Source organism: Ranitomeya imitator, chromosome 9, assembly GCF_032444005.1.
Source record: "Ranitomeya imitator isolate aRanImi1 chromosome 9, aRanImi1.pri, whole genome shotgun sequence".
Classification (NCBI taxonomy): Eukaryota; Metazoa; Chordata; class Amphibia; order Anura; family Dendrobatidae; genus Ranitomeya; species Ranitomeya imitator.
The window spans coordinates 87,060,824-87,074,909 of record NC_091290.1 but is presented as its reverse complement, the minus strand read 5'-3'; the positions used below and the strand labels follow the sequence as shown (position 1 = coordinate 87,074,909).

General features: G+C 45.1%; 1 protein-coding gene across 1 annotated transcript in view; it reads right to left on the bottom strand.

The window, feature by feature from the left end:
- Positions 1 to 847: 847 nt before the first annotated feature.
- QSER1 (glutamine and serine rich 1) overlaps positions 848 to 14,086 on the bottom strand; it is a 159,712-nt gene continuing 146,473 nt past the window's right edge. The window contains exons 12-13 of the mRNA XM_069738904.1: positions 8,544 to 8,639; positions 848 to 2,137 (exon numbers count right to left, since the gene is read on the bottom strand). Of these exons, the coding sequence (XP_069595005.1) occupies positions 1,997 to 2,137; positions 8,544 to 8,639 (237 nt within the window). The 3' untranslated portion in view covers positions 848 to 1,996. The remainder of the gene's footprint in view (positions 2,138 to 8,543; positions 8,640 to 14,086) is intronic.

The window sequence follows — 14,086 nt, the reverse complement described above, 5'->3', positions numbered from 1 at the left end:
AGTGTAGCATATACAAGTTTTTGATATGTTTTTTAACTGAATGGGTAAAAATGCTGCCAATATGCTGAAAGAATTGACAGCAGGTTTAAAAAAAAAACCCACACTTCCAATCTGCAAGGAAAATAATAAGATTCATGTACATGAGATTTCAAATAGGTTATTCAACTTCTTGGTACTGGAGACTACTGTTTTTTTACCCTTGATAAGCATGCAGGAAAAAAAGCACCAAAAACGCAACATGTGAACAAGCTTTTAATATGAGCGTGTGGGTCTGGTACCACTTCAGTGCAACAGAGCGCTGGCATAAAGCCCATGGCAGCAAGTGTAGAGGTTGGGAGAATGCTCCAAATATGTTGGAGGGGTAAAGATGCATTTATATTGCCCGAATGACAGGAACAAGCTTACCTAGGAAAGCCAGTTTGGAGTAAGTTGGGTAATATAAACAGGCTGCTGATTAGATGCATTTTGCTCATTTGTTGGGTAGAAAGATCTTTTGGTTTGCTCAAAAAAAAATAATTGTTTTTATCAGCACATCTTCCTGTGAGTAAATACGCCCTGCAAAGTCCACGACAATGGCAGCCTATGTGCATTGAGCGATCCAGTACTAATGGTTCTGCATACCTGTGTTAACAGGCTATTAAATGACCACCAACAAGCAGTTAAGACTGGGCTGGATATTAGATGGGTGAACCTTTGGGTGACATCCTGTAAAAGACTCAAATTTATGAACTTTCCAGATTTTGTGACCTTCTGTGTTTAGTAAATGGCATGCTGATATGAAGGCTAAGGGGCTAAGAAATGGACATGTAAGACTGAAGTTTTGGCAATCAAGACTCAATTCATCAAGTACATGTTAAGTCATTTATTTCCAAGGACCAGAAAATTGGTTGCATCGTCTACATTGTAAAAACTATAGTAACCTGCTATACATTTTGCCGGTTAAAACTGCAGCTAACATCTAGGTGGGAGGAGGGGATAGAAGCATTGCTTAAGATATATTGCATACAATGTGAAATCAACAAGTAAATAAGGAGGATTTACTTAAAAGACAAAAAAAAAATCCAAAAAGAAAAAATAAAAACACAACAGGGAGCTGTATTATTACAAAGACCCAGGAAACAGAATTATAACCACAATATTTTCTCTGTGAAAAATACAACTATTCGTGAGATAAAATGTACAATTGATTTTTTTTCCTCAAAGAAAAAAAACACAGTATAAAGGAAAATAGTTTTCTTCAAAACAGGGAAAATAGTTAATGTCATTTTATCCATTATAATATAATTTGACACAAAAAGCAGTCAAAGGATTGCACCAACTCCATGTTCAGCTGTCTGAACTAAAAGAAACTTGTAAAAGGAGTCCATAAAGCAGAACCATTTTTTTCTACTGTTTTTTTTTTTTTCTTAAATCACTGTGGCTATCATAAAGTGATGTATCGCAAAACTCTGTTTTACAAAATGTACAATATTGTAAATGCGATGGCCGGGAAATTATAAACTCAAATATTGCTCCTGTGCCTCCGGATTATACTTTCTAGTCTTTTCACCATGGGAGGAAAATGGGGTAAGATCGAGAAGTGAGGGATTTTTGTCCCCATTTTACCCCTCATTTTTAGAGACAAAAGGGGGAAAAGTGGTGAAGCAGTTAAGTGTTAACGCTATAGGTAATGAAGTAATGTATTCTATAGTTTAGTGCATGCTGTATCATTTTGCCTGGGGAAGAAATATGCAATAGGCAACAGTTTACCAAACATGGGGAGAAACGTGCTGCTGGTCTCCCGAGTAGTCGCTCTCCGTAGGTGCGAGGCGGCGATGTAGTTACGGCAAGATGAAGATCAGCCAGTCATGTGTATGTCATCAGAGTCTCTGGTCTCTTATTTGTTAGAGTAATTTCAGGGGAGGGGATATACTGGGAGAGTTGTGAAAGATTATTTAAAAAAAAAAAAAAAAGTGGTGAGGATGCTGAGGAAATTCATTTTAAAAAAAGCAGAGCTTTAAGAGCACGTCTGTGCCACCCGGCTAAAAAGTTCACCAAATTTTTCAAAGAGATCCTCCACCCACTTGATGTTTTTCAGACAGTGGTTCACAAGCTCCGCTTGCTGTAGGTCCCGATTTGATTTCTGAACAGAGGTAACCTGAAACGGGGGGAAAAAAAATGGAGAATGGCAAAAGGAATGTTACAAGCACAGTATGCGGAAGGTAAACATTAAGCTCAACACTGCCCCCTAATGTACAAAATAAAAATGCATAGAAAAGGTGGATCCTGATTGAATGAATGTCCCATCAATACCAGCCCAGAGGGGATGAAACTCGCAACACCCTCACCAATTAGCCGAGTGAAGGGATTGTGGAACTGCTGGGTACCCCCCACTGTTTACAGGGCACAGTGCTCTACATTTGTTCTGTCTGTGCCTGGTATTGCAGTTTAATTCTGTTCACCTGATTGGAACAAAGCTGTAGAACTGTAGTACCAGGCAAATGTGCCTGATCAGCAATGTAGAGGAGTGTTGGCTGCGGCGCCCCTCGGTCAGCTAATCTGTAAGGGTGCAGAGCCAGCCCCCACAACACAGTAACCGATATGTATAGAAATACGCAGAATTTTTGCATCATTCTGAGAGCCATTTCTTGCTGTTTACAGAGCTGTAGGTTTTATTGATACCACCAATTTTGGGTTTCATACATCTTTTTGATCATTTTTTATGTGAAACAGAATGAACAAAGCTGCTAAAATAGCCTCAAATATCTGGATATGCTTCTCTTGGTGTGATTATTTAAAAAAGTTTCTTTGTTTTTAAACATAAATTTTAAAATGCATATTAATTTATCCTCTCTTACAACAGTAATTATTCCTGCACAGGATCTTGAACACATGATCCGTTGATCGCATAGATAATGCACTACTTCTGCAAAGCATTAAGACAGCAAAGCAAAATTTATTTTATATGCATTATAGCAGCAATCAGAGCCATGAATGTTTAAGTCCCATAGATGGACTAAGAAAGTAAAAAAAAAATTAAAAATATTTAAAGAAAAAGGTCATAAAATAAGGAACAGAAAAAGAGAAAATATACCAATAAATATAAATTTTTATCTAAAACAAAAAGTACACATTTGGTATCGCCGCGTCTGGAACAACCCAAACTATAACCCAGTCTCACTAGTTAATCCTGGTCATGAACACCAACTAAACAAGGCAACAAAAATATGCTCTTTCATCATACGGCCAAATAAAACGAGAAAGTAAATAAAAATTGTATAAAAAAACCAATCCACTATACAGCATAAGCAGATAAATACAAAAGTTATAGCTCTCAGAAAAAAGCGGTGCAAAAACAATTTTTTTCTATAAAATAGTTTTTATTGTGTAAAAGCACCAAACAAACAAAAAATTATATAAACGTAGTATTGCTGTAATCGTACAGATCCGAAAAAATAAAAGTTGTCTTATTACTTTTATCACACAGTGAATGGGCATATCCCCTCTCCCAAACAAATCCAGAATTGCTGGTTTTTGTTTATTCTGCCTCCCAAAAATAAAAAAAATATCATGTGCCAAAAAATGGTACCAATAAAAATGTCGACTGGTCTCGAAAAAACAAAAACAATCACATGACTCTGCAGGCAGATATACAGAAAAATTATAGCTGTGAAAATATGGCGATGCAAAAACTAGTTTTGCACTAAAAAGCGCTTTTTTTTAGTGTGTGGCAGCAGCCAAATATTAAAACAAACAAACAAAAAAAAAAAACACGATAAATCTGTTATCGCTCCGACCAGTAGAACAAAGTCACCTAATCACTTAAACCACACAAAAAACGAAAAGAAAAAAAAAAAAATAAAACCGATTCTTCACTGGCTGTTGATTTATTCATTCTGCCTCCCAAAGATCGCAGTAAAGCTCTGTGCATTTATTCAGCGCTCTACGCTTAGGAGCTTACACCAGGGTTTCCGTGTAAGTCTCTGATATACGTGATTCAGACTGAACCTCTGGCAGAAGATTCCCTATAATAAGGCAGTCAGTCTTTTCAGGCGTGCTTAAAAGTTCCATCAGCCACAGTTTTGTGCACCTCTGAAAAGAAAAAAAAACGTTGAACGAAGTACATAGTAACTCTGCGGCCTCATTAGTGATTAGATCCCTCAGGGTTATTTGACCCATATGGCAATGCAGTTAAGCAGAAGAAAAAAAAATGGAACCCAAGAATTGCTGCTGTTCAGTTTCTGCAAAAATGATGTTGCTAGGTACTGTATATACTCGTGTATAAGTGGATCAGAGTATAAGCCGAGGCACCTAATTTTGCCACGAAAAACTGAGAAAACTTATTGACTCGAGTATAAGCTGGGTATGCATTGTCCCCCATCCCTATCCTGGTATATATGGCTCCTGATCTCCTATCCTTGTATGCATGGCTCCTGATCTCCTATCCTTGTATGCATGGCTCCTGATCTCCTATCCTTGTATGCATGGCTCCTGATCTCCTATCCTTGTATGCATGGCTCCTGATCTCCTATCCTTGTATGCATGGCTCCTGATCTCCTATCCTTGTATGCATGGCTCCTGATCTCCTATCCTTGTATGCATGGCTCCTGATCTCCTATCCTTGTATGCATGGCTCCTGATCTCCTATCCTTGTATGCATGGCTCCTGATCTCCTATCCTTGTATGCATGGCTCCTGATCTCCTATCCTTGTATGCATGGCTCCTGATCTCCTATCCTTGTATGCATGGCTCCTGGTCTCCTATCCTTGTATGCATGGCTCCTGGTCTCCTATCCTTGTATGCATGGCTCCTGATCTCCTATCCTTGTATGCATGGCTCCTGATCTCCTATCCTTGTATGCATGGCTCCTGATCTCCTATCCTTGTATGCATGGCTCCTGATCTCCTATCCTTGTATGCATGGCTCCTGATCTCCTATCCTTGTATGCATGGCTCCTGATCTCCTATCCTTGTATGCATGGCTCCTACAAAATGGCCTCCACAGGCCAACAACATCCATGTGTCTGCTCAGACTGTCAGAAAGAGACTCCACGAGAGTGGTATGAGGGTCCGACGTCCACAAGTGGATTTTATGCTTACAGCCCAAAACTGTGTAGGGCATTTGCCAGAGAACACCAAGATTGGCAGGCTCGACACTGGCGCCCTGTCCTCTTCATGGACGAGAGCAGGTTCACACTGAGCACATGTGACAGGCGCGAGTCTAGAGATGCCGTGGAGAACGTTGTGCTACCTGCAACATCCTCCAGCATGATCAGGTTGGCAGTGGGTCACTAATGGTGTGGGAAGGCATTTCTTTGGAGGGTCGCACACCCCTCCATTTGCTAACCAGAGGTACCCTGACTGCCATTAGGTACAGGGATGAGATCCTCAGACCCACTGTGAGACTACATGCAGATGCAATGGGCCCTGTGTTCCTTCTGATGCATGACAATGCTAGGCCTCATGAGGCTGAAGTGGGTCAGCTGTTCCTGGATGATGAAGGCATTCATACTATGGACTGGCCTGCCCGCTCCCCAGACTTGAATCCAATCAAGCACTGCTGGCACATAATGTCTCGTTCCACCCAAAGCCGTGTTGCACCACAGACTGTCCAGGAGTTAACTGATGCTTTAATCTGAGTCTGGGAGGAGTTGCCTCAGAAGAACATCGGCTGCCTCATAAGGAGCATGCCCAGGTGTTGTATGGAGGTCATACAGGCACAGAGGACCACACACAGTACTGAGCATCATTTCCTTGTCTTGAGGCATTTCCACATTAGTTGGATCCGCTTGTAACTTAATTTTCCACTTTGATTTTGAGTACCAGTCCAAATCCAGACCTCCATGGGATATTAACCCCTTCATGACCGTGGGATTTTTTGTTTTCCCGTGTTCGTTTTTCACTCCCCTCCTTCCCAGAGCCATAACTTTTATTTTTCCGTCAATTTGGCCATGTGAGGGCTTATTTTTTGCGGGACGAGTTGTACTTTTGAACGACATCATTGGTTTTACCCTGTCGTGTACTAGAAAACGGGAAAAAAATTCCAAGTGCGGTGAAATTGCAAAAAAAAGTGCAGTCCCACACTTGTTTTTTGCTTGGCTTTTTTGCTAGGTTCACTAAATGCCAAAACTGACATTATGATTCTCCAGGTCATTACGAGTTCATAGACACCTAACATGACTAGGTTATTTTTTACCTAAGTGGCGAAAAAAAAATCCAAACTTTGCTGAAAAAAAATAAATAAAAAAAATTGCGCCATTTTCTGATACTCGTAGCGTCTCCATTTTTCATGATCTGGGGTCGGTTGAGAGCTTATTTTTTGCGTGCCGAGCTGGCGTTTTTAATTATTCCAATTCGGTGCAGATACGTGCTTTTGATCGCCCATTATTGCATTTTAATGCAATGTCGCGGCGACCAAAAAAAATGTAATTCTGGCGTTTCGATTTTTTTTCTCGTTACGCCGTTTAGCGATCAGGTTAATGCTTTTTTTTTATTGATAGATCGGGCTATTCTGAACGTGGCGATACCAAATATGTGTAGAATTGATTTTTTTTTATTGATTTATTTTGATTGGGGCGAAAGGGGGGTGATTTAAACTTTTATTTTTTTCACATTTTTTTTTTACTTTTTTTTTTTTTTTAACTTTTGCCATGCTTCAATAGCCTCCATGGGAGGCTAGAAGCAGGCACAACCCGATCGTCTCTGCTACATAGCAGCGATCTGCTGTTCGCTGCTATGTAGTAGAAAATCAGGTGTGCTGTGAGCGCCGACCACAGGGTGGCGCTCACAGCCACCGGCGATCAGTAACCATAGAGGTCTCAAGGACCTCTATGGTTACAATGGAGAAGCATCGCCGACCTCGGATCATGTGACGGGGGTCGGCGATGCCGTCATTTCCGGCCGCCCGGCCGGATGTGGTAGTTAAATGCCGCTGTCTGCGTTTGACAGCGGCATTTAACTAGTTAATAGCGGCGGATGAATCGCGATTTCACCCGCCGCTATTGCGGGCACATGTCAGCTGTTCAAAACAGCTGACATGTCCCGACTTTGATGCGGGCTCACCGCGGAGCCCTGCATCAAAGCAGGGGAGCTGACATCGGACGTACTATACCGTCCGATGTCAGTAAGGGGTTAATTTTGATTTATGTTGATAATTTTTAGGGTTCATTGTTCTCCATGCATTCCACTATGTAATGAATAAACATTTGCAACAGGAATATTACATTCAGTGATATCTAGGATGTGGGATTTTAGTGTTCCCTTTATTTTTTTGAGCAATGTATATGGGGTCATTCAAAACTACAACTCGTTCCACAAAAAAAGGGCTCATAATGGAAGGTCAACAGCAAAAGAAAAAAGTTATGGCTCTTGCAATGAGGGAAAAACAAATGCGCAAGAATAACAATTGGCTGCAGGGAAAGAAGGGGTGAAAGTAGAGGAGAAAGAGTTAAACCTGCAATCGTTTCACCACTTGTTTTAAAAGCTGCAATGGTACTGCAAATTTAACGATCCTCTATGAAGCCCATCCAATCCACACCCCACGAAAGAGTTGCAGGGGGGGTTGAGGTGAGCCTGAGTTGGCTAACCACTCGGATTCCATCACTTACATTCTCCTGCCAGAGATGGACAGCGTTATTTTAAGTGGCTAAACAGCGGAGGTGTCACAGCCACTCCTTCTGCGGCCGTGCCTGCTGCCGGGACCACCGCCGCTCCCCCCGCTCATATTTACCCGCTGCGGCGCGCTCCTCCTGCAGGCGCGCGTCCTCTCTTTCTTTCTTCTCCGCTCCCTGGTTCTAGTCAGGTGCACGTGCGCACCGCCGACTCCAGCACTTCCTCTTTCTGATTTACAGGCACTCTATCTCCTCTCTGTGATCTTGGAGGACCGTGACCCAGAAGTCCTTCAGCACTCCATGTATTTAAAGTGATTCCTTCCTCTGCTCCTTGCCTGTCTGTCATTTGTGCTTCTCTGACTCAGGTCCACCTTGGTCTTTGCACTGCCTGTTCTGAGTCTCCGCTCTGTCCAGCCAGTTCAGCTTCTCTGCCTTTCCCAGGCTTCCTTGTCTCCTCATCCAGTCCAGCCTTCCCAGTGTCTGCCCCGTACTCTGTTAGTCTGGTGTCTCTGTCCTGCCCTGCTTCCTTTGTGTCTTCCCCTTCCCAGTGCTCCTTTGGTCTCGCCTGTACTCAGCTCTTACCCAACTGTACTTCATCTTACTCCGCTATGTCCGTCCTACGCCCAGCTTCTCTATTTTGTACCTCCTACTACCTGTCTCCGGGTTCCAGCTTCTACGGCAATAGTCTCCCTTGGGTCTGCCATAACGCTCCCTGTATAGGGGGTGGTCTACCTGGTCAGCTCACCCTTGGGAGGTTCATTGTCGTGGATCTGCGGGTCCACTCCAGGTGTTCCAAAAGATCTCACAGGAGGTCACAGCTAGAAGTAGACCATGATTGGCTCGTACCGTACGTGGAGCGCCCTCAACTCCTCAGCCTGCTCTACACACCAGCACTACCTTGGCGCAACACACTTTAAAAGAAAAACAGAACAAAAACTGGAGCTTAAGCACTTACCTCATCTTTGCATATAAGGTATATGTGGTACTTGTAATGGTGGAGTGCATGGTAGAGTGAACACAACTGAGATTTTTCTGGATCTACAGCGAACTCCTGTTGAAAAATAGATGCAATGAAAAATAAAAAGGGTGAAAATATTACACTCCGTCTACTACGAGGACAACATGAGTACATGAAACAGCAGCACAGGTTATCTTTATACTGCTACAGATTACTGGGAAAGTGGAATGGTCAGCAAGTACACTGTGCCCCCCCTTACAAGCAGCAGACTTTCCTGAGACAGCAGAACCACAGTAGTCAGTATATAAGAGGACGACTTCACTGGATTTTCATTTTATAAATCAATACTACACCTGAAAATAGGCAACTTTGTAATATCTCTCAGAGAAATATCATTTTTCTCCCCCACGACTGATCTTTCATTCTTAAAATTCTCAATTCACTGGTGAAACCTGTATTCAGTGAGGGGAAACAGAGAGGCGTGAGGGTGAAACAGAGGCGTGAGGGGGAAACAGAGGCGTGAGGGGGAAACAGGCGTGAGGGGGAAACAGAGGCGTGAGGGGGAAACAGGCGTGAGGGGGAAACAGAGGCGCGTGAGGGGGAAACAGAGGCGCGTGAGGGGAAACAGAGGCGCGTGAGGGGAAACAGGCGCGTGAGGGGAAACAGAAGCGCGTGAGGGGAAACAGAGGCGCGTGAGGGGAAACAGAGGTGCGTGAGGGGAAACAGAGGCGTGAGGGGAGAATGAGAGGAGTGAGGGGAAAATGAAGCGGTGTGAGGGGAAAATAGTGGAGCGATCGGAAAATAACTGGTGTGAGGGGGAAAGTGAGAGGAGTGAGGGGGGAAAATAGAGATGTGATGGAGAAATGACAGATGTTATGAGGAAAATGACAGATGTGAAGGGGAAAATGAGAATAGTGAGGTGCTGCTGCAATATGAGGCTGTTAACAGAGAAGAGTGAGGCGCTGCAGGTGGAGGCTGTGTATAAGGCCACATTCACACGTTCAGTATTTGGTCAGTATTTTACCTCAGTCTTAAAAAGCCAAAATCAAGAGTGGGAGAAAAATATAGAAGTCGTGACGTGTTTCTAATATACTTTTCTTCTGATTGTTTTACTCCAAGTTTTAGTTTACAAATACTGAGGTAAAAATACTGACCAAATAACGTGTGAACGAGGTCTAAAGGAGAAAAGTGTGGTGCTGCAGAAGAAGTAGGCTGTGTACACGATACGCTTTATTGCAATTAGTGCAACTTCTCTCAAGATCAAGTGTTTCCAATTGTATATGGAAGAGGAGTGTGAGGTGCTGCCAGAGGAGCGACTATAAAGGAGAAAAGCTGTGCTGCAGAAAAATGCAGTGTATAAAGGAGGAGCGTGAGGTGCAGGAGGAGGCTGTGTAAAAAGAAGGGAGCATGAGGTGCAGGAGGAATAAGGCCCCTTACCTGCTGCCATTAAAAGTATCGGCAGTCGTTAGTGGGATAATATTGTGTTCAAAAAACCTTTTGCTTCAACAAAATGGTGCAGGTTGTATTCGGTGTACCAATGCGGGAGCAAAACGTCTCCAGTTTCCAGCTCGACTGGCATTTGAAATGTCCGTTAACAAGGCTCAGGGTCAGTCCTTGAAAGTAGTAGGGTTCGATTTGCAATCACCATGCTTTCCTCATGATCAACTTTACGTGGCCTGTTCAAGAGTTGGAACTACCAAAAATATGTTCATCTTTGCACCAGAAGGAAAATAGGGATTTTTGTGTATTCACCGTAAAATCCTTTTCTCCGAGCCATTCATTGGGGGACACAGACCGTGGGTGTATGCTGCTGCCAATAGGAAGCTGACACTAAGTGATACAAAAAAAGTTAGCTCCTCCCCTGCAGTATACACCCCAGCTCTCAGCTAACCAGTTCGGTGCAAAAGCAGTAGGAGATCAATAACAATATATGAGCGTATAGCATGTCATATTCTAAAAAAACAAGCATAAGCTAATAACAGGGTGGGAGCTGTGTCCCCCAATGAATGGCTCGGAGAAAAGGATTTTACGGTGAGTACACAAAAATCCCTATTTCTCCTTCGCCTCATTGGGGGACACAGACCGTGGGACGTCCCAAAGCAGTCCCTGGGTGGGGACAACAATAGATCAGGCCCTGTGTAACCGCTACTTACAAGTGCGCCACCGCGGCCTGCAGAGTCCGCCTGCCCAGACTCACATCTGTGGAAGTGTGGGAATTATAGTGCTTCAAAAATGCATGCGGACTGGACGAATCCGCAAGCTTGCAGGCGTGCCTTGCAGACGCCTGGTGCCTAGGACACTTGATAGACAGGGAGATACGCTGACATCTAGCACGGAAGGACTCCTGGATGGTGAAAAGAATTCACCATGTTATCATGGTCGATGAAACGGCTAAACCCTTCCTGAAAATGTCAGGAAGCCTTCCTCTACCGTCAGGAAGCCCAAATAAAACGTCCAACCTTGAGAAGGACGCCGTCCTCAAGACGTACCTACTCAGAGCACTCACTTCGTCCAGAATATGGGGGATCTTATTCCATTTTGTGGACTGGAGCCAAAAGAGATGAGGGAAGAACTAAGCCCTCATAACAGTGGTAATACAGTACCACCTTGGTAACAAGGGATGGAGATGGCCTGAGGACAACCTTGCCTCGAAGGTAATAAGGGAAAAAAAGTCTGAAAGAGCAGAGAAGCTAGCTCCGAAGACTCGTCAGAGTGAGAATATCGCAGAGGAGAACGGGACGACTTTCCCTGATAGCAAAGTCTGCCCGGATGAAAAAGGAGCCTACTGTAAGGCTCCTAGGAATAATAAGGTCCCAATGATCTAACGGTATGCGATAGGGAAGAACTACGTGTGAAAACTCCCTGTGAGAAAGTCCCTACTTGCAGTTGTGCTGCGATAAGGCGAGAAGATACTAGCTCCGCAAACAAAACTGACGTGGTCAGTGCGGATCTCTGAGGATCACTGGGGCCCCTTTCTGCTTCCGAAAGGCTTTCGGAAGCAGTGGAAGGGGAGTTATGGAAACTGGTACCACGGCAGAACCAGAGCATGGAGAGCGATGGCTCTTGGATCTCGAGGCCGAACCACGAGCTCGAGTACATTGGCCTTCAGTCTGGATGTCATCCCACCTACAACTGGAGAGCTCCAGTAAGGACAGATCTGATGGAAGACTTCGGGGTGAAGTTCCCACTGACTTGAGGCGGAACCCTGACGGCTGAATTTGTTTGCCGTTCAGAGTTCTACTTCTGGGATATATACTGCCGAGATCACTGAATAATAGACTTCGGCCCATCAGAGAAAGTGAGGTACCTCGGTTATGGCGCCTGACCGTGGGTACCTGCTAGATGACTGACGTAAGGCACCGCCGTGGCATTATCCAATTGAATTCGGATAGGGAGACCCGCCAGAAGGCAGTGGACCTGCTGTAAAACTACCGTTCGGATCTCCAGAACAATGATGGGGAGAAGAAGACTGGCATTGGTAGTTACTAATAACCATTGAACCGGGAGAAAGGCCCTGGATGAAGAAGGAGCTCAGAGACTATTGTCTGAAAGTCTGTTTGACTTGCTGAAAATGAGCGGAGCGAAGGAAACCGCTTCCATTGTCGTCACCATTTTTCCTCAGAACTCTCTTAGCAAATCGAATGAAATGAGGGGGTGAGTAATCAAGTCCTCAGAACTCTTCTTGTGCGAGCTCCCTGTTGAAGGGCCATGACCTTGTCTCGAGGAAGAATTACCATCCTTCTAGAAGTGTGCAGGATCATCATTAAAAAGGATATCTGCTGGGCTGGAAATGAGGAGAACTTGTCAAAGTGTAGCTGCCAGCCCAGGAGAGAAGGTATCGCAAGAGATATAGACAACTCAGCGTAGTCCTGGAAGGGCAGCTAAACAGACCAAACAGGGCAGGACGAGCACGCCTCTAGAGTGCAAGAGAAACATGACATCTACCATGACCCGTGCAAACACTCTGGGTGCGGAAGCAAGGCCGAAGGACAAGGTTGTGACTTGAAAATGGCTGAGCGGAGGAACTCCATCCAAAGAAGGAGGACCATGTCAAAGGTTGTTAGAAGTTTGAGGTCCAGGGTCGATCCTACTTTTCGTTCCCCTGTTTGGAACCAAGATCCCTTAGATCTAGACTGTGCTGGACAATCCTTATACAATCCTTTGTCAGACTCCCGTTCAAAGGATTTGATTGGCCAGTTGTTGCTGGTGTGAATCAGGGTAGTTAAGGTCTCCAGCCAGGAGACCATTGCTCTAGCAATCCATGCGGCCGCTAGGGAGGATAGAGCGCTGGACCCGAAGCCGCAACGAACCAGATTTGCTATCTGACAGTCCGTGGTATTTTTAATTGATGACCCATCAGGTAGGGATACTGGTAGGTATACCACAGGAGATTCTACCCGGTTAATCTGCCCCAAGGCAGAATGTGCGGCTGCATCCAGCAGGTCATAGTCTCTTGCCATCTCCTCTTTTCACGGTGCAGAGATAAAAATTAGGAACCCTCGATCCATCAACCTCTTAACAGGGAAGTGGAGAGGAATTGTCCGCCTTCTTGCATCATCCACTAAATAGTGGTGATGCAGAGGGGGGAGCTCGTATGCCAAAAAGGGTGCCTCTATATGTCCACAGAGTTCAGGTCTCCAGGTGGACAGGACAGGTTGTCTGGCGTTAGGCCTGGATGCAGAAGAGGAAACATGGAGACGACACTCCGTGTGCTCGTCTGTTGATGGTGTGGGTAGATCGGTGCCCTTTAAAGGGAACCTGTCACCCCGTTTTTTGAGATTGAGCTATAAATACTGTTAAATAGGGCCTGCGCTGTGTGTTCCTATAGTGTATGTAGTGTACCCCGATTCCCCATGTATGCTGAGAAATAACTTACCAAAGTCGCCGTTTTCGCCTGTCAATCAGGCTGGTCAGGTCGGGAGGGCGTGGTGACATCGCTGGTTCTTCCTCAGCTTTACGTTGGTGGCGTAGTGGCGTAGTGGTGAAGACACAGCGCGCGATCTGCGCGGTCATCCCTTTCGTCGGTGGGGCGGCCATCTTCCTGGGGCCGCGCGTGCGCAGATCGAGTGCTCTGCTGCACGGGGCTTCAGGAAAATGGCCGCGGGATGCCGCGCGTGCGCATTAGAGATCGCGGCGGCCATTTTCCCAAAGCCGAGTTTGCATCTCTGCTTTGGGAAAATGGCCGCCGCGATCTCTAATGCGCACGCGCGGCATCCCGCGGCCATTTTCCTGAAGCCCCGTGCAGCAGAGCACTCGATCTGCGCACGCGCGGCCCCAGGAAGATGGCCGCCCCCACCGACGAAAGGGATGACAGCGCAGATCGCGCGCTGTGTCTTCACCACTACGCCACCAACGTAAAGCTGAGGAAGAACCAGCGATGCCACCACGCCCTCCCGACCTGACCAGCCTGATTGACAGGCGAAAACGGCGACTTTGGTAAGTTATTTCTCAGCATACATGGGGAATCGGGGTACACTACATACACTATAGGAACACACAGCGCAGGCCCTATTTAACAGTATTTATAGCTCAAGCTCAAA